This window comes from Echeneis naucrates, chromosome 1 (assembly GCF_900963305.1).
Source record: "Echeneis naucrates chromosome 1, fEcheNa1.1, whole genome shotgun sequence".
NCBI lineage: Eukaryota > Metazoa > Chordata > Actinopteri > Carangiformes > Echeneidae > Echeneis > Echeneis naucrates.
The window spans coordinates 9,953,731-9,978,903 of NC_042511.1; the positions used below are offsets into that span (position 1 = coordinate 9,953,731).

The 25,173-nt window shown below is 40.5% G+C and overlaps 1 protein-coding gene across 2 annotated transcripts in view; it reads left to right on the plus strand.

The window, feature by feature from the left end:
* The window catches only part of LOC115041091 (regulating synaptic membrane exocytosis protein 1-like), a 67,688-nt gene extending 42,894 nt beyond the window's left edge, over positions 1–24,794 (plus strand). Inside the window, exons 5-28 of one of the 2 annotated variants that reach the window (XM_029498390.1) lie at positions 215–255; positions 541–651; positions 1,303–1,402; positions 3,251–3,374; positions 3,819–3,865; positions 3,994–4,109; positions 4,197–4,327; positions 4,477–4,648; positions 5,049–5,202; positions 7,093–7,246; positions 7,488–7,604; positions 8,030–8,092; positions 11,214–11,303; positions 12,171–12,248; positions 12,750–12,815; positions 14,718–14,821; positions 15,275–15,378; positions 15,511–15,671; positions 19,264–19,481; positions 22,490–22,634; positions 23,183–23,295; positions 24,006–24,107; positions 24,314–24,453; positions 24,576–24,794. In XM_029498390.1, the coding sequence (XP_029354250.1) occupies positions 215–255; positions 541–651; positions 1,303–1,402; positions 3,251–3,374; positions 3,819–3,865; positions 3,994–4,109; positions 4,197–4,327; positions 4,477–4,648; positions 5,049–5,202; positions 7,093–7,246; positions 7,488–7,604; positions 8,030–8,092; positions 11,214–11,303; positions 12,171–12,248; positions 12,750–12,815; positions 14,718–14,821; positions 15,275–15,378; positions 15,511–15,671; positions 19,264–19,481; positions 22,490–22,634; positions 23,183–23,295; positions 24,006–24,107; positions 24,314–24,453; positions 24,576–24,794 (2,870 nt within the window). Of the gene's footprint in view, positions 1–214; positions 256–540; positions 652–1,302; positions 1,403–3,250; positions 3,375–3,818; positions 3,866–3,993; positions 4,110–4,196; positions 4,328–4,476; positions 4,649–5,048; positions 5,203–7,092; positions 7,247–7,487; positions 7,605–8,029; positions 8,093–11,213; positions 11,304–12,170; positions 12,249–12,749; positions 12,816–14,717; positions 14,822–15,274; positions 15,379–15,510; positions 15,672–19,263; positions 19,482–22,489; positions 22,635–23,182; positions 23,296–24,005; positions 24,108–24,313; positions 24,454–24,575 lie in introns of those variants that run through there. The other variant, XM_029498399.1, reaches the window with a different exon arrangement.
* The last annotated feature ends 379 nt before the right edge of the window (positions 24,795–25,173 follow it).

A 25,173-nucleotide genomic window follows, 5' to 3' on the forward strand; every position in this document is an offset into this window, starting at 1 on the left:
TTTACATCTTCCAGGAATGGAAGGTAAACTCATTACATGTGACAGAATTAAAAATTATTAAAGGGTAATTGGGTTTATGTAAAGGCCCTGAATCTGCCATCATTCAGTCTTTCTTTCATGAAGCTGGAGAAATCCAGCTCACTGTGGTAAACCTTTGCATTGTAAGATGGACAGAGCAGCTAACTTTATTCCTCTCTGTCTTCTCTGCCTGCAGGTGACTGGGACTGTCATCCTTTAGATCCTGCAGTGTGGCATGTGAGTTTTAGCAAAACATCACATGTAAATGTGGCCCCAGCCTGATGATTTATCTCACATACAACACCTCCTATTCAAACACACACCAAAATTCTGGTGTGCAGAACCGTTCATAGAAATGCAAAATATAGCATTAACATTATTGCTCCTCATCCTGTCTTTTTTGTTTTTTTCAACCCCCTCTCCCCTTCCACGCTACTCTCCCTTTGTTGTTCCTCATCACCTCAATAATAACTTATAATTGTCCCTATCTCCTGTCGTCATTTTGCTCTACTTACCCTCTAGCATCCAGTTACATGGCAGCCATCTAAAGAAGGTGACCACCTGATCGGACGCATCACACTGAGCAAACGGTCAGCAATGCCCCGTGAGGCCGGTTCCCTCCTTGGCCTAAAAGTGAGCAGGAAATCATTCCGCATTATGTATTAGTGTTTGTGTTATGGCTTTGCTCTTCCTACATAGCGAGTGTTAGCAGTAGGAGCTGTTGATTCACTAGTCTAAGGGAAACAATGCAAGGTCCTTACTTTACTTGCCTATTTCCAGAGATTGAAAGGAACGCCAATGTTAAACTTAATCTTTACCACATCTTTCAGAAGTTATGGATCCGGGCTAGCTGGTTAGCTATCTGGTAAGCTTTCTGACAGTGACTCAGTGCAACATCTTATCTTATCTGTATTGAAGACGTAGCAATGCTCAGTGGCCATGTTATAATGGCTTGTCTTGTAAAAGCAAAGCACAAGAATCAAAGCTGGAATGAACACCATCTCCTCAAGCGAGGACCAATGCTTGGCAGCAGGCAAAACATACAAATAGCTTATTTAGCTGTGTGCCAGATGGAGTAAAAGATATACTGGACTCATGGAAATGATCAATCCAGAAATATTGTTATGTTTCTCCTGTTAACACTGAGGTCTGTAGCTGGTGGCATACAGGGTTAGTAAACGGTAAAGTATTTGGCAACTGAACAGAAGTCTGTAACCTACAATAGTGCATGTTGAGCAATTCCTCCCATCACCCACATCTATTAATTCTCATTTTTATGTACAGGTGGTAGGAGGGAAGATGACAGAGACAGGAAGACTTGGGGCCTTCATCACTAAAGTCAAGAAAGGCAGCCTGGCAGATGTTGTGGGACATTTAAGAGCAGGTGTGATTCCCCTGAATGTGCTGCTTCTGTGTAGAAGATACTGTGCAATATGCTTTCACAAACAGTTTAATTGATTATTTTCAAGTCAACTAAAATGAAATGAACTTGTGATCCCAAACTCCCAGCAGCACACCATCCTCCTTACTTTATTCTGTGATTTAAATCACACCTATTAGGAATTAGGGATGAGCGAGTACATCACTATCCGTATCTGTTCAACCATCTACATTATCTGTATCCGTATTCGTACTCATAAGAGGTGGGGCTTAAACCGGAAGCGCGTGTGGTTTATATGAAAGATGTATTTTTAAGCATGAAATTGATCTGGGTTGGTCAGACGTTGCTATATTTATTGTAAGCTCCACTATATTTTTATATACAGTTTAATTTGCATTACACCAAAGAAAGAAGAGCGAGCCGACCGGAAAAAAAAAAAAAAAAAAAACTGACCCGGTGAAGAAACGCGATGCGGGCTGCATGAAGCTGTCTGTCACAGAAACACAGCTTCTGTTACCAATCAGGTTTTTACCCCATCACCCCATAAAGAGGGCAGATTTGAAACGTTTGGATTATAAAATGCTATTTTAAAATGATGCTCTTTTTATCGCTATCAGGTTAAATGATGATCTTACCGGGGACTCCATCAGGTAAATGTAAATATCTATAAATAATATGTATTTCACCTCCGGCCATTTAGTGGGATCATTTCTCCATGAAAATGAAGGCAGGCTGAAGTTTTTCATCGTACCATTTTTTCTCTGGTACAGCTAGCGTCTTAAAATACCCATCTGACATGTTGAAACAATGTTTTAAGTTAACTTCTGGACAGTGTTTTTTATAATTTTTCCGTCGATTGTTTTCCCTTCCGGTGGGCGTGGCTTTTGGAGTATGACGCGTTGCTCTCTGTCCGATCACAGGACGCCCTGAGGAGCATTATTCCTTCAGCCCAGTAGGATATTAACTCGTTTGGTACTTGTACTCGTCAAAATACATATATCCGTATTGGATACTCTTTCAGCCGAGTGTCCAGCTCGACTAAGGTGACCATTTGAGAATGGGTAAAATTCGGGATGGAGGGGGTGTTTCAGGTTGACTGACATGACATGTCAAAAAAACAGCAAAACAGGGACCGCACACTCTTACACTGTGCATATATCAATTTAATGCAAACTTTCTGTCATTGCACCTTCTTCAGGCATACAACAATACAATGACGTAAATGCAACTCATACCTGTCGCACTTACAAATAGGCCTACGTCATCTAAAAGAAAAAAAAACAGAGCGTGTTTTGAGGGCTGTCTCTGCACATTTGACATAATAGCTCGCAGCAAGCGAACGTATTAAACTTGAACATGGAATGTTGAATTATAAACTATTATCTGAACTACTTCATTTTAAAATTGTCCCTGCCTGCCCCTTCCCTCTCTCTTCATCATTGGAGGGAGCTGGCTGCAAGACGACTCAACCGCCGTGATCAGTTTTTAATATTTTATCAGGAAATAACTCCAGACTCTACTCTGTTGTGATTTTCGGGACAATTAGGGCAGGATTCGGGATTCGGGACAACTGCTTTAATTTCGGGACTGTCCTGAATTTTTCGGGACGTCTGGTCACCCTAGGCTCAACCCTATTGGGTATCCTTGTTAATGTGTGCAAACTAGTTGAATTAGCTTTCATTTTGTACGTAGAAACTGGTTAGTCTTGTGTTTCCTCATATATCTACAAATATAAGTGCTAAATTTTCTTTTAAAATCAAATTTTCACTTAAAGACATATAATTCTCATCATAATGCACAATGAGCATCAGTTGGCATCAATGTTGTTTGACTTGGCCTTCATGGTTCCAGGTGACGAGGTGCTACAGTGGAATGGAAAATCGTTGCCAGGAGCAACCAAGAAAGAAGTGTACAACATTATCCTTGAATCAAAGGCTGAGCCTCAAGTGGAAATAGTTGTTTCAAGACCAATAGGGTAAGATGAATGCCGTTAATGTTAAATATATATAATGACAATATGGGAGTGATGGCCTTGCTTTTATTCTCACAGGCACTTTTAATATTTCTCCTTCCTTTATCTAAAAGCTCTATCCACCGAATTATGTCCAAAAACTTCTTGCGAAAAGTGTATAGAGCATATCAGTAAGTAACTGATTGAATGGGCCGAGCCTCTCACCCCCGTGCTTCCCCTGAAATCCCTCAGATCCAACAGAGAACCCCTTTTTTTCCAGCTATTCCTTTGTTGTCTGCAATGCAAAATTGTTTAATATGTACAACAGAATGCTTGCCCATCTTCTTCTAATAATTGTTGGTTGATGAATGTAATATTTTGACTGTGTCCTTACCTTGCAAGTATCTTAATGAATTCTGTGAAAATGAATTTAGTTACTCAATTGGTGATTCTTATTTGTTTTTACAGCGATATCCCAAGAATCCCAGAGTCATCCCATCCTCCTCTAGAATCTAGTAAGTGTTTAGATGGACATCTTTATTGCTTCTCATTTTATGATTTTTGTTAATGACTTATGCAAATAGTAGGAGAAAATAATTTAATTATTGATGTTGACAAAATTGTTTTAATTTTCATCACTCAGCAGGCTCCAGCTCATTTGAATCCCAAAAGATGGATCGCCCTTCTATATCAGTGATGTCCCCTACCAGTCCTGGGACCCTACGAGACCTTCCTCTGGTATTGCCTGGACAGCTTTCCGTGAGTATCTGGAACAGGAGGGAGATATGTTTGTGTGAGTAGGAATAAATATGTAAAGAGGTTAACTGCCTTCAAATGTAATTTCAGGTGAAGCTGTGGTATGACAAAGTGGGCCATCAGTTGATTGTCAACGTCCTTCAAGCCATAGATCTGCCAACCCGACCAGATGGACGACCTCGGAACCCATACGTAAAGATGTACTTTCTGCCTGATAGGAGGTAAAGATGGTTTCTTTTTTCTTACTGTACATCTCAAACTATTTGTTACTATACAGTTGCCATCATCTTTGCTTGTATTTTAAAGGATTACTGTGTTTTAAGATCATGTTAAAGACAATGATAACTTTGGTTTTGCACTTCTGTTTTAGTGATAAGAGTAAACGGCGAACTAAAACAGTTAAGAAGAGTGCTGAACCTAAATGGAACCAGACCTTCATATATTCCCATGTTCACCGCCGGGACTTTCGAGAACGCATGTTGGAGATCACAGTGTGGGATCAGCCCAGAGTGCAGGAGGAGGAGAGCGAATTTCTAGGCGAGGTGAGTGAGACATCATGGCTGTATACTTGGAGGTTTTTCATATGAAGATCATTAAAGTTAAGTTAAAATAAGTTAAAATAAAGCCATGTTGGTCTGATCAATGTTTGCACATCATAGAAAACAAAGGAGCTGAGAGATGATAATTTTGTAATTTTGTATAATTTCACAGTCTCTTTTCTAATCTGCAATTTTAATTTGCTAAATATTGGCTTATATTAAAACCTCACACATCAGAAATGATAATATGAAATACTGAAAAAGTGAAAAGTACTAATGATTGATTTTGTTATTACTGAAAGACATCTCTGACCTGTGACCAGGTTGTAGAAAATAGTGTCTTCGTTCAGATGGGTAACAAATGAAAACAGCTGGGAATTCGACCTCTTCCATCTTTTCTCAGATCCTGATTGAGTTGGAGACGGCCTTGCTCGATGACATTCCTCACTGGTATAAACTCCAGACACACGACGTGTCTTCTATTCCTCTGCCCCAGCCCTCTCCATACCTCCCACGCAGACATGCCCATGGAGACAGCCCCAGCAAGAAACTACAAAGTATGTCTGGTTATAAACACTACCTGTGTGGGCTGTCTTTATATAAAACTGTGTGGTGTATGGTTTAAGATTTGTTTTGTGAACCTACAGTATGTTTGAGTGTGTGGTTGCTAACATCTCCTTTACTGAGCTTTCTATTTTCTGTGTTAGTGTGGAAGACAGAAGCAGCAACCTCTCAACCTTACCCTGTCCTGTATGTGTCTGTTGTGTATGTGTGTGTGCCTGTGCAGGGTCTCATCGTATCATTGATACAGAGTTTGATGATGGTTTGATGGTAGTGACTAAAGGTGGGTGGGGGGCATGGTTACTGAGTCTTTCCTTGTAGTAGCCTGTAGGTGTCCAGCAATGGGTGAGAGAGCATCTTCTTGCATCCTTCCTCCATCTGTTATTCCTAAATCTACCAGCCTCCTTTTGGCTCCACTGTATGTTTCAGAACAAATTGTACCCATATTGAGTTAATTAATCTTTGCTGTTTCAGTAAAATGCAACACTGCAAAGACTTTCCCAATTCATTGTATTGTTGCAGATTTAGAGTAGAGTGTTGTTGTGCACAACCTTAATGATGCTGAGGTTTAGCAGTGCACTGTACTTGAGTGAGGCTGCAGTGAACAGCCTCTCCCCTTCTGCTGGGCTGTAGAAACACTGAAGCACCAAGTGCATGTTTAACTGTTCACAGCCATTCCACTTAGTCTCCTGCCATTCTTCCGCATGCTTCTGCTCAGAAGTTGCTTATTTAATTCAAAGAACATTGTGTTATTTTGCCCAATCAAATCATTACAACTGCTTTGTTGTTTGACTGTTTCTGCTGTTGACCGGCTTTAGACATTTACACATTCTAGATATGTTAATAACTTTTTAAAATGTGGGATAAATCAAGGATTAATTAATAAGATCAAGGTCGGTATGGTTACTCAAGACCTCACACTGCAATTTAAACCAAAATTTGCACAAATGCAGGGTTCCCCTGAGCAGCTGAGCTACCAATACTTTCAGCCTCAGTTTGGGCACAGTCTAGGTTTTTTACTCAAACTATCTCTAACCTTTGGGTTACAGGTCATTGTTGATTTTTGTCATTTGGGCTGTTACACATTTACTTTAAAGTTTACTTTGGCTTTACTCTTGCAGCAGCTCTTTCCTATTTCCCTCTGTGTAAAAAATATGTCTTCATGAAAATAAAGTTAATCAATGACAAAAAATAACATATATTCATGGAAGTGCTCCAGCTGCCTGGAAGGATCCAATGTTGTTTGAAGAAAATAGAAAGAATTTATCAGGGACAATCAAAACCAATTTGATTACATCTCTACATCTTACAGATTCCAATATAGGAGGCTGCCACGGTTGTAAATTTGTGTGTCTTGTGTGTGTTTTAAGTTTACAACATTTAACAAGAAAAATAAGCACACAGAGATTTGCATCAGTTTTAATGCAATTTATTTTATCGGCCGTATCATAACATATTTGTCTCTATGTCTTTGTACCTGTATTTGCATCTGTTATCTTTTTCTATATTCTTTGCTTTTGCAGTGGTTAAATTTCAGGATGAAATTGGTTCAGATTCTCATCTCACCGGGACAACGCAGAAACAGTCCACTATTTCGGCTAGCTAATCTTTTTGCTAGATGGTCATTTGTCTGTAAAGCATCCTGCTGTGATGTTTTACAGTTGTCAGAGAATGGCATCAGTAGTGGCAGTCAATAGCACAACTTGCACACCGTTATTAAAGGACACACAACTAATACCTGGATATGTGTGTGTGTCTGTGTGTGTTTCTGTGTGTATATTCAACAAACATGTTTGGATGAATGTGTGTGTTTGTTAATATTGCCCCCTTGTATATGCGGGTGCATCCGTGCTGGATCTCTGTGCACGTGTGTGTGATGTGTGTAGGTGCAGAACGCAACTCCAGGGAGAGGGAGCGTGGCAGCACGCTGGCTGTGCCTGAGCAGCAGCGGCCTGTCCAGCACCGCTCGCGCTCTGTGTCTCCTCACAGAGAGGACTCCTGCAGGGCCCGGTCACGGCCCGCACATGTGCCCATGCAAAGGTCGGGACCATCTTCTGTCCCCTGGTGGAATGTATTATTATGGGTGCTCACATAGAGAAGTACTCTCAACACTCTGAAGAGTGAGATTATGAGTTATTATAATGTACTATAAAGCCACATTGTTTTGTGTTATTATTGTGTCGGATCAGATGAAAAGCACAGGTAGACATTTTGAATTGTCATAATGGTCAAATGCCATAACAAAAACCTTGCATTCATTATTCATTTTCAATTTCACCAGGAGTCTGGATGAGATCCACCAGAACCGCCACCACTCTCAATCACCCTCCCCTTACCATGACTCCCACTTGGAGCACCAACGCTCTGGCGACTCGGACTATGAGTACTCTGAGGACAGGTAATCTGTTTGTGGAATCTGAGGAACTGTGACAACGTCTTTAGGAAGACTTTAAAACTGTTAACAAGATAACACAGATATGAGATCAGTCCCACCAGTGGGTCATTCAGCACTGATCATAATATTTGCCTTATATTTATCTGCATTATATAAAGGTTGAATATTTTTTTGCTTAATCAGTGTTTCTCATGTGATATAACCAAATTAATTCCTACTAATACTACTAATAGTTTGATAGTAGTCATTGCAACATACTGAGTGTGTTGTATCATTCTGTACTGTTGAATGTTGACTTGTTTGAAATATCAGATTTATGATTTCTGTCATTCATAAGTTCACTTTGCCTGTCTGAGTTGCCATCCTCTTCTTTTGTGTTTTTCTCGGGTTGTTTTTCATTTGTTCACCCATCGTCATGGCAATGACAGTGAGGTCCTGGAGATGCACAGGTCTATCCGGGGCGGGAGTGCTGAGTGCCTGCACACAAACAGGTAAAACAAATAGGTCAACCACCATTCAGCTTTATTTTAATGCTATGCTCAATTTTGTCATTTGTCATCATTTTCGTCCTCACTATATTTTAACAATATCATCTTAATTCACAATGTTGATGTTTCCAATGCAAACAGTGTGTTAATTTTCTTGAATGGTTCTTGACCTTATATCTGCTTTTGTGCAACTGCATGAACACGTATTCAACATGTCGCATCAGCGTCAAGTAGTTGTAGCACACTCATAAACTCATGTCCAACTATTGTCTATCACCACAACTGTGTCACATAAACACACACAATACACTGATCACTCTGAGGGGATTAGAGACCTGCTCTTTGTCTGACCTCAAAGAAAGCAAAGCCCTGTTGATTAATTCCTTTTCTTTTCTTTTTTTTTTGCTTTTCATTTGATGTATTCACTCATGGTATTTTTTGTTTGTTTGTTTGTTTTTGTTTTTTGTTTTTTTGTCTTGCTTTATGTGCATGACCTCTTCTCATACAACCAGGGGTGTAGGTAGATACAGCAACACACTCCCCCCAAAAATGCCCCTGTTAGTAAACGGTATCCATAAAGACATTTACAGGTAAGTGTGTAGCGTGAAAGTTATTCCTACATACCCAGCTCTGTGCCTGTGCCACTTTCCTAGACACATTTGTGGGTAGTGGGCCATTTATTTGCGGCAGTGACCTCTGAACACAGTAAATACCTATGTGTCTCCCAGACCGCTGTGCTGCTTTTGTTTCCTTTGATTGTAGTGTACCAAGGTGCTTTGTCCTGGTGCCACTTTAGCTGTATGTGCTACTTTTCCCTCTTTCTCATGCAACCCGTTGGTATGCGAAAGATGCAGCCATATCTGCTGTTTAAAGATTTTTTCTTCAAATAATCAAGAAGAAGCTATATAATAAAGCTAAATGATGACCATTCTAAGGGGTAACTTTTTTTTAAACACACTAATTGTGGTTTAAATTCAAATGCACAGTAGGTACAACAGTTTAGTCTAGGTCAGTCAGTTTGCCCTACACGTTGATCCAGACTGAAATATTTGCACAGCATTGATATGGACTTGCTACAGACATCTTGTTGTATAGTAAAGAAGCATACTAATGTATTTAGCAAAGCAAAATTATGCATATGCAGTATTACAAATGGAGTTGCTGGCATGGGTGTTGACCCTTAGTTGTGTTAAAGACATGTGAAGCCGTTTTCAAATATGTCCCAAATTCAGGGGTATAAATATCTAGAAGCATGTCATGGTACCAGTAGAAATATGGGAAAGGTAGGTTGGGAATTTGACCTGATTAGAGGCTTACTTGTGTATTTTAAAGTGGAGTGCCCGTTACTGTGACAACTGGAAAGCAGTCTAAAACTAGTGAAATACTTTTGAGATGCATGGCAGGAATCAAAATGACATGTAGGTTACAGTTAAGGGGATAAATGTTGCTGAAGCAGAAACATTGTCACTTAACAAAATAACCAGATTTTTATCCTGCCATCAACATGTGCACTGGATCCCATCAGTGCATACTGATATTTAGCATAGTTATTTAGCTCCTGTGAGCCACCAATTGGGAAAAAAAAAGCCATGTGATTATTTGTGAGATTTATAATAATGCTTTATAACCACTGACCAAACAGACCCCCCTCTCCTTCATTTATCTCTGTTCATCTTTAATCCCTTTTATGGCATTCCTATATATTTAATGTACTTTAGCTCAGATTTGTCACCACGTGCCACCTCAACAGCTTTAGATCTGTAGATTGTGTTGCATAATCAGCAAGTCGTGTAATCTCCTGATATGTGTTTTGGGTCAATCCACAAGGAATGTAAGAGGAACTATCTCTATACTCTTACATAGGCCATTATGTAAGAATGTAGAGTATGTGTTCATTTAGTGATCTGCAGTTTCTGGTCATCACAGGCAGCATGCACATACATTTTAAATGCCAAGTTATCCAATCTCATACTCATAGGAATTCTCTTTTTTACTGAGCTCTAAGATAAACTGTTAATATGCCATTGAGAAGAAAGCCATATGTTATGTTGCATCATAAATTGAGTCTTGTTTCTCTGCCTTTGCTACTTATTTGTAAAACGGCTGCTTATTTCCATGTCTGTGTTTTCCCACTTTACTTGTGTGCTGCTTATTTCTGTCAGTTGCATGTGTCATTTTTGTTTTACTTTGCCTCCCTTTGCACGCGGGCCTTATCCCGCCTTGTCTTGGCGGGGCTTTGGCATACAGCTCCACCCTCCCCGCATGCCTAAAGAGCAAGCCGCATCCCAGACAAGAGGGAGTTAGCACCATGCCTCGTAGCATCCTTACACACCGTGTGCTCAGGTTCACTGATGAGGTCACAGTTAGGTAAGCACATGCCCACTTCACACACCATCTCCTCCTTTGTACTCTCACTACCCAAAATCTTTTCTTACTTTCATCTTTTTTGTTTGGCACATAGCAGACGCTGAAGCATGTACTGGCAAGGGCAGAGCATTAAAAAAAAACATTTAATTCCTAAGCCGTTGTTGCCATCCCGGTGAAGCATTAGTCCTGAAGCCATTATGTGCAATGTCATGCAATGGCACAGAGCCAGCCATCTGTTGAAAGTACCTGTTGTCACAGAGCAGCATGACGTGACAAACACGCAGCTTTGAGTGTATGCAGCAAAGAGCAGATGTGAACGCTGTCTGCTTTCCTCTCTTCACTCATTCAGTGCCTCACACACACACACTTACAAGCAGGCAGTCTCCTCTCACACTTACACCTGGTTCCCATGGCAACTCACCAACCTTCCATCTGAGTGGTCTTATTGTGTATGGCCGCAAGGAATGACTATGGTTATAATAAATGGAGATACAGCATCAGAGCCGTTACGTTACTGCACTGTCTGATGGGTCTTTCTCTCTCTTTGTCTCCTCTCTTTTTTCCAACATTACTTTTCATTGTTCTCCTTTTTTCAACCCTTTTTTCTTCCTCCTACCCTTTTGTTGTCCCATGTTTCTTTTAATCTTGCCTTCCTGACTCCCCTCATTGTATCTTCTGTATTTATACATAATGCTTCCATCTCTATTTCTTTCTCCCTCTTTATTTCTCCCCTTGTTGCTGTGTTGTGGGGGTGCAGTGACCTGCAGCCATCGTTGGACAGAGTGAGGAGTGCCAGCACCACTTGTCTAAGACCAGACAGCAACTTTCATTCGCCCGACATAGAAAGGTATAAAAACATTTGCACAAGATGCCACTATTTTAAAATAGATGCACAACCAATAATCAAAAACATCAGTCACAGTTTTCAAATCAATGTTTTCATGATAACACAATTGAATCAGCCAACATTTTGAGTTTATGACGCTGTGTGTTTTCACTCCAGTTCATGTCATTTGTCCCTTTCATACCTGACTGAATTTGCCATTGCACACTTTCATACAAAACATCACCCCGTTGTTTCTAATTTTAAATATTTTCACTAGAAATGTGTCAAATTGAAGTGTAAAGGTTAAACATAACATAACATGACATAACTATATTAATTTAACAGGCTGAAAGTTTAAAAAACTTTGAAACTTTACTTTACAATACAGACAGAAATGTGTGCTGATTTTAACAGCTAAACATCTAATAATAATAATTTTTGACAAGGCTTTTCTGAGCCGCAAAATGAAACTTGTGGCCCAACATATGTTTAAACTTTGACTTGTATAAGTCAGCATTTGGGGGGATTCCAGCTGTTGTCATTCAGTGTTGTGTGACAGACAGAGGATTTCAGATCATACTTTCAGATATGGAAGTAGCATTGCGCAGTCAAGCTGTTTATGTCACCCAACTAAGGGTGAGGTTTATGTTGCTATCTGGGTCAAAACCTTGACTGTTCCTTTTACTCATTAACAGCTTTAACTGGTTTAGATTAGGTTAAAAAAAAAAAAACACCCAAGCAAAATTGATCATGGTAAATGGAAAGTAATTTTTGAATTTGAATTTTTGTCATATGGACATGGGCATGGTTTTGTCTAGATTGTGTTGGAATAGAGGATTTTAGATGTTCCCATCTCAATATCTCCTCCCACCCCCCTCGCGCCTCTAGGTACTCCAACTCTTTTCCCCGCAAGACTCCCCCAAGTCCCAGGATCTTAGTAGAACATGTGGCCCCTGAGGAAGACAGGTATTCCAAGCCTGTGCCCCTCTGCTGTGCTAACACTGTGAAACCTCTGCTTGCCTGCTTACTCCACATCTTTAAGCCTATTGTAACCTATCATAGCTGGGAATTCTTCCTGTAGAGACCAGTGTTGCACAGACCCTGCGATCAGCACCGTTTCTTTGTTTCTTTTCACTTTCCTGCAAATATTTGTGGTCTAAGGCTGTGTAGTCCTTTTATTCTGCTCTACCTGCTCTTACTGCTGAGCCCCAGCTCTGAATGTCCTCACTTCTCTGGCTTGAAAGCACTGTCTTTGCCATAAAATTTTTCTGGTTGTTAAAAATTGTAGTTTTCAGCTTTCTGTTACAAACCACAGATAACCAAACCTTTAAGTGTCACGATGAGGCTTTAATATTATTTCCAACACAGAGTAGAAATCAATATTCAGTTTACCATTCTGTAGTGCATCATTCTCCATGTTGTGTCTTTCTTCCTCTCTCTCTCTCTGGTTGTTGTGTGCTGAAACAGGCAATGTAGCAATTCATCAAGTCCAAACTGTAACAGGGGCAGCAAAAAAAGCCTGGAGGGGGACAGGTAAGATCATTCATTCATTTATTCATTTCACTCATGCACCTTATTTCACTTCCTCTCATTATAATCACCCACCTCTCCTCTCCTTGGAGGAACAGTGTCTGCTACCTACCATCTGCTTGTCAAATCTATAATACTGACTTTAATGCCCACTTAAAATTCAAAAAAGCTTCCTCACAACATGGCAAAGACACACATAAGCTATAAATATAAAAAAAAAACAAAAAAACAAACAAAAAAAATAATATATATATATATATATATATATATATCCGTTATTTGATTTGTACTCAAATAGCCCCCATAGGAATCAAGATTCGTTGAAACTTGGTCATCCACTCAAGTTGGTAAACGTTTCCTCATATGTAGAATTCACTAATTCTTTTTTGTTGCGTGACTTTATCGACAGTGTCTTCCGCACACTATCTGTGCTTTTTATCATGGGCCCCGTACACCATTAACCACTTTACACATAGATCATAGAGGAAAGCTAAGCTGTATCATTTTCATTTGATTACATTTTATTGTGTTTATTTCGTTTTACGTTTTCATTTCTTTTTACTTCCTGGTGCCTGCCTACTGATGGCAGTCGTATGCAGCCCACCTCTATCCTGAGGGGCAGTAGGGGGAGAGGGGGCCCTCTGAGGCCTTTTGGTCAGACAGCCTTGGCTGGATCCTGCCCAAACTCGCCACGGCTAGACAGGTGCATGCTGGTGTCAGTCCTACACCCCTCGTCCCCCCTGTTTTGTTGCTTCTCCGTTATATTGAATGTGGTAAAGCTGTATGCACTAAAACTACAGCCATAGGTCATTCAGAACATCTTCACTTTGTCCTCACCCGTTTACTTGGGCACCGCCCTATTAATTCAGATCAGGCTCTTCCAATATCTCTTGATCATGTTTGGTATGTTGCTGTGCCTTGACTTGAGTCCACCGCTGCTCTCTATTTTTAATTAGTTGGATATGAGAGAGCAAATCCATGCCATGAGGTGGAAGAAACTGCCTGCAAAGTGGTTACTCTGATACAAGACTAAAGTCTCCCCCATGTCAAAGGTGTACGAACGCAGCTTAGAGATCTTAAAAAAGTAGTAGAAAGACCATCAATATATGAGATACTCTGGTCTGATTAAACTAGGATTGAAGTATTTTGTCTCAATTCTGACACACATTTAACAAGGCCAATGATCAAAGCACACAGGTAAGACAATGCAGGATTGACCTTGGGATACCATGAATGTGCTTGAGTGGCCCTGATCAAATTCTAGCTTCAACCCAAATATTTGTTATGATGCAACCTGGCAAAAGTTAAGAAGATCTGCAGAAAAGAACATTAGGAAACCTCCAAATATTGATGTCCAAATATGGACATGTCATATTCAAGAAGACTCAAGGCTGTAATCACTGATGAGGGAATTTCAACTAAGTGTTCTGTGGGGGTCTGGCACTTACATGAATGGGATAGTTCAGTTTTTCATTCTTGATAAATTTCTGAAAAATAATTTGAGGACTGTTTTTGCTTTGTTCTTCTGTGGTGTTGGGGAAAAGGTGTGATCTGAATCCTTTCTGAAAAGGAATGTCAAGAAGCAAGCATGATGCATGTTTGCAAGGTCGGGCAGGATAAATTAGTGGAACAGTGAGGTGCAAAGTTCGGGATCTATCTGAAAATTATAAAGCAGTAACTGGAATATGTATAAATACTGTGTACTGTGCATACTAAACACATTCAGTGCCACATTCTTTACTTCTTCCGTACCCTTAACTGAAGACTCTAATTCACTCCTCACCTTACTTGACCCTTGATGCCTTGTTGCTTCTCTGAGTATGAGTTTAGCTTCAATTCAATTCAGGATGAATACAGTCAAAAACATATGTTCTCTTCTTGTGTCCTAATGTTCCTGAATGTCAGAGCACATCCTCATGGCAGCCCCTCTCCTCCAACGGGGACTCCATTAGGTCGCAGGTGCAGGCAGCTGCCAAAGCTCCCAGCAAAGAGCAGCAGCATAGAGCAAGGTATGTTCTGGGTGGGAGATTAAGTCATGTAGTCTGCCAAATAAGCTATTATAGCGCTCAGTTCTTTTCTGAAAATTATTTAGTTTCATTTGACCAAATATAGCCATTTTGTCTTCAAAAACAAAGTACAAAACAGCATTCTCAAGAACTGAGGGAAGCTTTGGTTGGAGCACTTCAATGTACAGACAGTAAGTTTAGTTTAACCTAAACTAGAAGGTTTGTTTTATCAGTTTGATTGAGAATTTCTGTCTCAGATCCTTCAAGCCACCATCATGTGAGCAGCTTTCAGTACACATCCTACCCCATCTAGTGTCAAAACCTGATCCTGCATCCTCCAGATAATCCTCTAGTCTTCCTTATTGGGAACCTTACTGTTTCTGCTTTCTTTTTCATGTTTAAAGTTTCTTCTCCTCTTTCTTTGTCTCACTGTTATTTTGGTCTTTTTTACTTCAGCACTTGCAGTAGAGGAGCGAGCCCGACAGCTGGAGATGAAAGTACAATCCTATCGGCCTTCAGCCTCACACGACCCTAAGACGGACCTCAAGACCAAACAGGAGGTCAGCGTCCTCTTTTGGATCCCTACCTCCTCCTCCTACACTTGATAAATGATGTATATTAGTCTTCACTTAATGTGAGCAAAATCGTCACTTGTCTTCCATCATCCTCCACCTCTTCATCTCCATCTGTAGATGTATGCAGAGCAGAGGCGTAGTAGCGACAACATGTCGGCTAGATCATCAGACAGCGATATAAGTGATGTGTCTGCGCTCTCCCGTGCCAGCAGTGCCTCCCGCCTCAGTAGCACCAGCTACATGTCTATTCAATCAGAACGACCAGGGGGACGACTCAGGTCAGTCATCATTAGCTAATTATACAAATTCATATTAGATTAGATTGATGTACTGAAAGTAGTTATTCTAAATATTTTGGTAATTGAGACAATATGTTTGTTTTTGTGCATGCAAATTAATCACTGTCTGTCTCTGTCTTATTTATGCATGCCTGCACATTTCTGTTCGTTTGCATGCTCTCTGTTCTCCATCCACACAACAATGCAAACAACAACACATGGACTCATAAAACGAACAAACAAAATCCAAACAAACTGACGAACTCAGATCCAAGTCATTAGAGGAGGAGAAGAAAGACAGGAGGATCTCATGGGGGGTGAACGGGGAGGAGGAGAGGAGGAAGGCAGCAGGAAAGAGACGTTTCTCTGAGGAGTTGAAGCGAAGGAGGCACACTGTAGCAGGGGACACAAGGGACTCCAGGTAAAGATCATTTGGTCCCAGTTGGTGAATTGACTGTAAATGGCAGATAATCCATCTTCTTGCTATAGAACCACTGCTAGATCCCCAAGTAAGAATCCTGAAATGCTCAAGACAATAGCAGGAACCTTTAGTGATAAGTGCTATTGATTGTTCCTCATTGAGGGGTCCAAGGGGCAGTGAAAGACTACAGAGCAGGGTTTTATGAACTTATAGGGAAAGATAGATGATCACCGGCACAAGGAAAATCTCATTACTGAGGTTAGTCTTATTTTTATGAGAACATTTGGTAGCAATAATTAATTTAATTTTATTTTTTTTAATCTATTTATTTATTTATTTTATTTTTTTTTTTTTTACTTCCAAATGCTCAACCAAATAATCACATTATGACCAGCTTACTTCTTAAAAGTAAGCTGGTCATAAACAGCATTTTAGGTGGCTATTGAATATTTTTTATTAGGGCTAAAAAAATTTAATATGATTATGGTTTAATATAAAAAAAAAAATTTATATATATATATAGGCTTCTGTAGAATTTAGCACACAGCAGCCATTGCAATGTTTATTTATTTGAACCATGTAATAAATCTGTGTGTGGGAGTAGGTTAGGGCAGGTTAGCATTGTTTTTCAACCATCCTTTTATCATGTATTTTTTTTTGTTTTTGTGTTGCATACAAAAGTGAGGTTTATATCCAGCTTTCCATTTCAAATGGACTAACAAGTGGATGAAGCTGTATATCAGAGCCATTCCTCTGAAAATCTGATTGCTTAAAACTAGAGTTAAATTCCAAAAATGTAATAATGTTTTCATATACACACCCATGTGCCTCCCCAGCTGATCAGGAGCAGTCTGTTGATGGGGACAAATGACCCTATACCAGTGGTCCTTGGTGAGCCAGGTGGTTACGTAGTACAGCTTATTAGTTAGTTAATGCATCAATGTCTGAGAGGAGAAGAGCAGGGGCTCTGGTCTTTATGGCCTCACCACAGATAAATCCAAGAAGAGCATTTTAAAAGCTCCACAACCTTTGACACACTTCTGTTCAAGAGGTGTTGAGGTCTGTGAAGACACCGAACTGGGAAAGCTATTTCTCTATGGGCCTCTCTTTGTCCAACAATCAAAGGGCTTTACTTAAAAACCATGTACACCAATTGATACCCAAAGCTTTTCCACATACAGTGTCAAATCACGACCACACACTCACAGGCTCTGGTATTTTGCCCATGAAAGTCTTGACATGCGCATTCGAGACACTGAACCAGAGTAACTTCCTGAGCCATTAGCATTACATTGAACATAGCCACAGACAGAAATGTCCATACTACACACTTTTCAGAATATACTCAAGCCAAAGAGCACGTGCCCACATCCAAGCATTCAGAATTGTAATGGCTACCTGCATCTTTCGATCTTATGTCAATAAAGGTAAAAATATTTTCACCACTATTCTTTATACACCACAGAGATGATATATCCTCCTAAGACCCTGCATCCTAATATGAGGACATTACATTTTGGGGTCTTTTCATCATTATTCTCAGTTTTGCAACATAGACCTGTGAGCCTCTGTGACATTTTAATATGCCAACATTTATAGTCACAGTATTTATACACATCAGATTCCGGTAAATTCATTGCTCTGGCTGTGCAGATCCATCATATCACATCTCAGGTGAGAGGGGAGCATTTGTCTGTTTTCCAATAAAGCTGTAATGAACGGTGAAAACACAGACAATAGCATTAGTGTCTGTTTATAAAAAGAGGTTGGTCTGTTTTAGAAGGCCTGTAATGTTGCTTATCTATAATTCAGACCAAGGCTCAGTTTTCAGAGACACAGGGGTATGAATTAGTAATCCAGTGATGAACAGCTGGCCTCAAGTCTGTTTTCACTTTAGAGCGGGATATTAATATCTGTATTCGTTGGATACCCTCATATCTGCCTCAGGTCTGTTTGATGATAGGTTGTGGAAGTGACTAAGTACATACAGGGGAGCGGAGTTACAGGTGGTGTAAGGTTGTTCAAGCCTTTTGCTGTTCAACCTTTCCCCCATGCTCAATATTTCACCTTCAAATAATTTCTGATTGCACATGTGTAATTCATTTGCATAATTCCTTTGCATGAATGGATAATTCATATTGTTTGACAGCAACAGAAAAAAAGGCCCATCTTTATGAAATTGTGTAATTGAGAACATTTTCCTGTGTGGTCAGATTTCAAAGCCAGAAGCATGAATACGTATCATCATATCATCATGATATCACAACATTTTCTTCAATAGCGTTCATCATTTCTGTTGTATTTGGCTCTTTTTGTGTGTGTGTGTGTTTGTGGACTCCCATCACTGCATGTCTCAGATCCCTCCTTGCATGCATCCTGTGCTGTGACTGCCTGGATCCCCTCTGTCCTTCAGACGTGGACCCTCCATTTCCTACCTACCCCTCTGCTGCACGCCCCTCCCTAACACCCCTGGAAGGGACAGAGGAGAGGCCTCAAACTGCCCTTCCCCTTCCCAGCCCTTCCCTGGCTCCCTTGGGCCACTGGACTGTCAGGGGAACACAGGGTGTGGACTGTGTGGGTGATGTGGGCAGTATAGGTGGGCTTTCCTGCAGCACCTTTGCCCCCTCTGAGGGAACAGACGTGCGGTGGCTCCTGCGAGCCCAGAGGAGGCAGCATCGTGCAATGGGCAGCCTGTGCGCACGCATAGTGGCTCGTTTCAGAGGACTGAACCACAATATGTAATATAATTGTCTTCTTTGAACTGCTCAAACATTTAATTCTAAACTGGATTCCCTCCCAAGATCTAAATCTCTTTCTAAAGACTTGTGCTGTACCAAATTGTACCAAACAACAGCAGACATTCTTGGCTTTAGCTGTACACCATGTTTGCTTTCTTTATTTTCAGTTATTCAGTGGGATGTGGGATGATAATTAATTCCCTTCTATGGGACCCCAGATGTTCACTCATCAGTTGTTTCATTCACTTGCTGTTTCATTAAACATCATTCAACCACAGTTGAAATGATCCCCTGCCACATTTTATCAGCCAGGCTGTTTTTGTCCTCTACTAAAACTAAGGTAGAGTATAGAAACTATTACAGAAATCTTGGTTATATCCCTGCTTCATCATAACAGACCACAATGTCACTGTCAGTGTTTCTCCGTCTCCAGTCGGCAGATGCGATCATCGATGGGCCGCAGCATGCTTAAAAGCTCTAGTGTGAGCGGGGAGATCTACACCCAGGAGCGCACTGATGGCAGCCAATCAGATACAGCACTGGGCATGGTGGGTGGTGGCAGCAAGAAGAGACGTTCCAGCCTCAGTGCACGAGTCGTGGCCATCGTTGGCAACCGTCGCAGCCGTAGCACTTCACAGATCAGCGGCCCTGGTGAGTTGCAGCTGCAGCTCCCACTATGCTGCCCAGTGAAAACCGCTCACTGAAAGGGAATATATATATTTGGGGACAAATTTGTTCTGCGGTAATGATGATAGTAAATGGAGACAAAAACATTGGATGTGTAGAGTTAAGTAGGATGGATCTGTGTTTACTGCCAGCTGTGCTGACTAAACAATTTCAACCTTTTTTTTTTTTATATATATAAATTTTTTCGTCTCAGCATTTCTTTTTCCTGTAGCCTAACCCTAAAATTTACACCTACCATAACTGGCTATTGATCTTGCTTCAATCTTAAGATTTACTGTCATTGGCACTAATCTTTTAATGGTAGAGCCATCTAGGTAGGAGACACCAGGGACGGTTGTAACACTTTGGGATTTTTCCAATAAATCAAAAAAAATGTACACTGAAACAGCTAATTTGCTGTATTATAAACTTCAAAGTGTGAACTACTAAAATATTATGAAATATGTGGAAGTTGCAAAATCAATTTAAAAATAGTCACTCCACCGTCCCAGTGTACAGGGATTGTTGTAACATGTCTAGCTACGCATAATTAATCAATCAACAATCCAATTGAAAAAGATTATGTCATTCATGTTATTGTGACTGCTGCCATATGACATGGCCACTCCGCTCCACTCCGATTTTTCCTGGTTTATTGAGCATCTACACAGTTAGGAATATTACAGTGTTACAACCAACCAATGTTACAACTGTCTCTGGTCTCCCTCAAATTTGATTTTGGATGTAGAAATGTAGAAAAGAGAGAGCGCAAGCAGAAATTGTGTCTAGTCTAAATGGTCACTGCTATGGGATACTAAGCCCCATTCTGATTAAGTGCTTTAGTGTTCTTATCAGAAACTTCCCAGGCCAGCTTGAACCCTCACCAGTTTGCATTCAAACGCACCAGATCCAGTAAGGATGGCACCTCCACAGCCATTTGTTTATTCTGACTGCACAGGTCAGTGTTTGGTAATGTCTCCCTACATGACAATTATTGGAAATCTCTGCACTCTGGACTTGACTGGATATTGGATTTCCACACAGGCATTTACACCTTATGGGCTCAACACATGAGCTAGTCTGCACCTGTTAATGCTGCACACTCATGACTTTTTGTGCCTTAATGCACGCACATCGTTTTGTCTGTCAGGTGCCTGATGAATTATATCTGGCTGCAGGCTGATCATTAATCACAACAAAAACCAGAAGGTGTAGCAGATACATGAAACATGACAGGAGGCAAAACAGACAAAGTGATGAGGACAGATGGCAAGACACTGAAATAAATATACAGTCCAGAGTTATTAAAACAGGTAATGAAACAAATGTGCAAATATGTGTCAAGACAAGTGTCTTCCATAGGTGGGCCAAGACAAATTTACCTGCAATCTTGGAACAGACTCTAGTAAGGCATCACAAAAAATTTAAATGTTGCTTTCATTGTTAAAATACAAACCTTAGCTGCCCCAGTACTCACTATAAAAACAAATTGAACCAGATAATATTTTTCAGAGCATCATGGGAAGTTGAGAGCCTAGCCTGGGGATGTGGTTAAGTGGTAGAGCGCATGCTTTGCATACAGAGGCCCTGGTTTAAACCCCAGCCACAAGGCGCCCACTAGTGGTACTCTTCTGCCAGTTCCAAGCCCAGAGAAATGGCGAAGTTAGTGACAGGAAGGGCGTCCAGTGTGAAAAATGCAACCAAATCCATCATGCAAGTCACAGGGCTGACCTGCTGCGGTGAAAGAGAGACAGAGGGAAGAAAAAACGAGAGTTGGCAGCCTGTTGCAGGTCCCAGTCATGCAGGAGTGTGGCTGGTCTGAGTCCGGCATCCACTTTTGCCATCGGTGGTGGAAGACTCATGATAAAAGTATTGAAGAGATAAAAAACAATGGAGAACATTGGCCTAAGGGGTTTCTTACCCTCTCTCTGTAGACGGGAGAGAGTGGGAGAAGAAATGGTACAGAGATTAACCTGTATTGAGGCCTATGTGAAACTGGCTCTATTTCTCATTTGATGTTTCTTTTTAAAAATGATTGTACTATTTAGCTAAGAATAGATAGTGTAATAGATAGAATTGGATAATGTACTAATATGAATGATGGCATGGCTATTCATGATTTACAGACTGTACCAGAAACAGGGACCTGCTGCACAAAGTACACAGCAGGTCAACTCCACCTTCTCACAACTCTAATCTAATGCTAGAGGGGTGTATATTCAGCCTTCTCCTGTTCATGGTGTAAACCACTGATTGCTCCTTTACACAGTGAAGCCACCACAAACATTAGCCTGATAACAAACGATAATGAGAATTCATATTGGGGTGAAATCAACGGTCTTGCGCTGCACAGAGATTCACCCCCTGCTGTGTGTCGATGAAATCAAGGAGCTGAATATTGATTTTAGAAAACAGGAGGTAAAGACAAAGACCACTGCCTACATCAGCACACAACACACAACTCTGCTCTGGATTTTGTTTGGACATAATGGCTCCACAGTGAATCATTAAAAGTGCCTAGAACATCATCAGTGCTCGGCTACAGAGCACTCAATCCACAGCCTGTTCACCTTGCTAATATCTGACTGGCCACCAGACCTTTTCTGGCTGGGAGAGTCATGCCCCACGCTCCACCACGAAGATTATTTTGTTTTTGTGACTTGATTATTTATTCATTAATTTATGTAACTTCTTTTGAGTACATCTATAATTTTGTTACACAAGCTGTTGCATAATGATCATTAAATTCTAGCTTAAATCTTGAATCTGATGCCATATGTGGTTCTTATGTTTGGAAAAAAAAAACTCCTGAGAACCACATAGATTTTGTGTTGCAAACTGGGGGTGTGGCGTTTTAAGGATGTGATGTTTAAATTTAGTCTAGCAAATCAGTGCTCCCTCAATTTCCTTTTGTAACAATGTTATTTCCTGGCTCTTTTTCACTTAAACTCACCAACCTTTCTGACTTTTCTCTCTCTCCCTGTTTCAACCAGAAGGTAAGAGTAAGAAGGAGAAGGGTGCACCCATCCAGAGGAGCACAGAGACAGGAATGGCAGTAGAGCTAACCAGGAACATGAGTCGCCAGGCCAGCAGAGAGTCCAACAATGGCAGCATGAACAGCTACAACTCTGAGGGAAAGTCAGTAAACAACACTTCTCCTGTGTTCATCGCTTTCCATTGACCATCTACACATTTTCTGCGTGGTCTTCACTGATTTCAAACTGCAAGCTTTACACTGCTGAACCTGCTATAGCTTGAAATTAACTGCTGTCCGACCAGATTATATTATGGCTATGTAATAATATGAACATGACAGTGACGAGTCATACCCAGCGAGAGATGTCCATTTCTGCTTCTGTGTGTGTGTGTGTCAGCTAACAGACAGTCCACAGAGTAACATAATGAGCACACCAGACACAATGAGGCGATAAATCACAAACTCTGTCTGAATCAAATTAAAGTCTGGTGTTTCCCATGATGGATTATCTCACTTTTAAGATGTTTTTCATGCCGTAAATAATGACTGGCAACGCATGGATTCTCCTGAAAGGAGCAAATGAGCAATGAACCCCCAGACTGTGTACAGACACAACCATAACCAAGTGATATTGGAAATAGGAACCATAGATAATATTATTTATTTGATCATATTTAAAACATGTCTATGTCTGTGTTTCCTGTGTTAGTTTGATCTTCTCTGGAGTGAATCTGGGTGCCAGTAGTCAGTTCAGTGACTTCCTAGATGGTTTGGGACCAGCTCAGTTAGTGGGCAGGCAAACACTTGCTACTCCTGCCATTGGTAAGACACTGGGAACATCTTCTCTTTTCTCTTCTTTCCCCTTCTTTTCTTTTCTTCTCTCACCATTTATTTTTTTATTTAGATTTTTTCATTTTCATTTTTAAATTTCATGTTAAGATTCTTTTTTTTTTTTATATATTTTATTTAAGGTAAGACACTAGAATTAAATGAGAAAAGATAAGATAGGTATGGTATTGGGATGATAATAATAGATAATTGCTAATAATTGTAATCATATGTGCTGTATTATTTTATATCTGTAATGTGATGAAAACTACCAAGACATTATACACCATCATTTAGTATTATGAATGGATGTGCCACAAGAGTAGCTCACCTGGTTAAGGCAGAGGCTGTCTCACAGCAGCACAGAGGAGAACCTTGTTTGAGCCCCTTCCTGTCTTTCTCTGCTATCCCTGTCCAAAAAAATTTTATAAATTATATATATATATGCAGTACAGGCCAAAAGTTTTGACACACCTTCTCATTCAAATGAATAGGAAAGGGTGTCCAAACTTTTGGCCTGTACTTTATGTATGGACTTTTTCATAAATCTCATGAAGCTTTGAGTGAAATATGGTGTTGACCTTGATCATATATTTTTATGGGGCAAATGTGCAGCACTACCAGCTTTATACTTCTCAACACCTCTAGCCTTTCCTGTTGTTGGTAAACTGATCATCTACGTCTCGACATCATCTGTTTCCCAGGTGACATCCAGATTGGTATGATGGAGAAAAAGGGTCAGTTGGAGGTGGAGGTTATCAGAGCTCGAGGACTTGTGCAAAAGCCAGGCTCTAAATCTCTCCCTGGTAAGCACCTACTGTACATTTAGGTCCTGAAGAGCAACTAATCCTTTTTCCACATTACACACGTAATCAAGTACATATTGTACACTCAGCCAAAGCTTGATCTGTAATTTAGGTGAGATCTTATGGAAATTATCTTGGCAAGGCACCGTTTTCCCCTCTAATGGTGGTATTTTATTTTATTTAATTTTTTTTGTCTTCACCCTCAGCGCCATATGTCAAGGTCTATCTGCTAAATAATGGAGCATACGTAGCCAAAAAGAAAACCAAGATTGCACGGAAAACACTGGACCCACTGTACCAGCAAGCACTGCTATTTGAGGAAAGCCCACAGGGTAAAGTCTTACAGGTCAGCATGGGATGTTTTTGTTGTTCTCTTATGAGAGAAATAAATGTTTACCTTTAAATCTGATGAAATCTATTTCAGCAGGAAAAACTGGAGCTTTGTTATTTGTTGAAATTTTATTTCAGGTGATTGTATGGGGAGACTATGGCCGCATGGATCACAAGAGCTTCATGGGAGTTGCACAAATCCTGTTAGAGGAGCTGGACTTATCAAGCACAGTCATTGGTTGGTACAAATTGTTCCCACCCTCCTCCTTGGTAGATCCGACACTTGCCTCTCTAACGCGGCGAGCTTCCCAGTCCTCGCTTGACAGCTCCTCTGGACCTCCAGGGGTCCGATCCTAGTGGACCAATCGCTCTGCACCGCTCAGCGAGTAACAAACTCATGAAACATACAGAAGGCAGAAAGAAAAAATTATATATATATATATATATATATATATATAGTGGAAATGTAGAATAACAACAACCGAACAGTCACAACGAGAAAGCTTTGTTGAGATCTGACAATCACTCCTGTTGCGGTTTATTTTGTCTGTAGTAGAAAGTGCCACATTTCAATGTTTCATATTCATTCAGTGAAGAATCTTATTGTTTTTCTCTGTGTATGCTGAAGAAGCAGAGCTGTCAACAGACATCGAGCAGTCGCTCTTAGGATGGGAGATGAGAAAGTGTCAGAGAATCGAAACGAAGCAGGGTGGTTTTTAACCGAATCAACAATAGC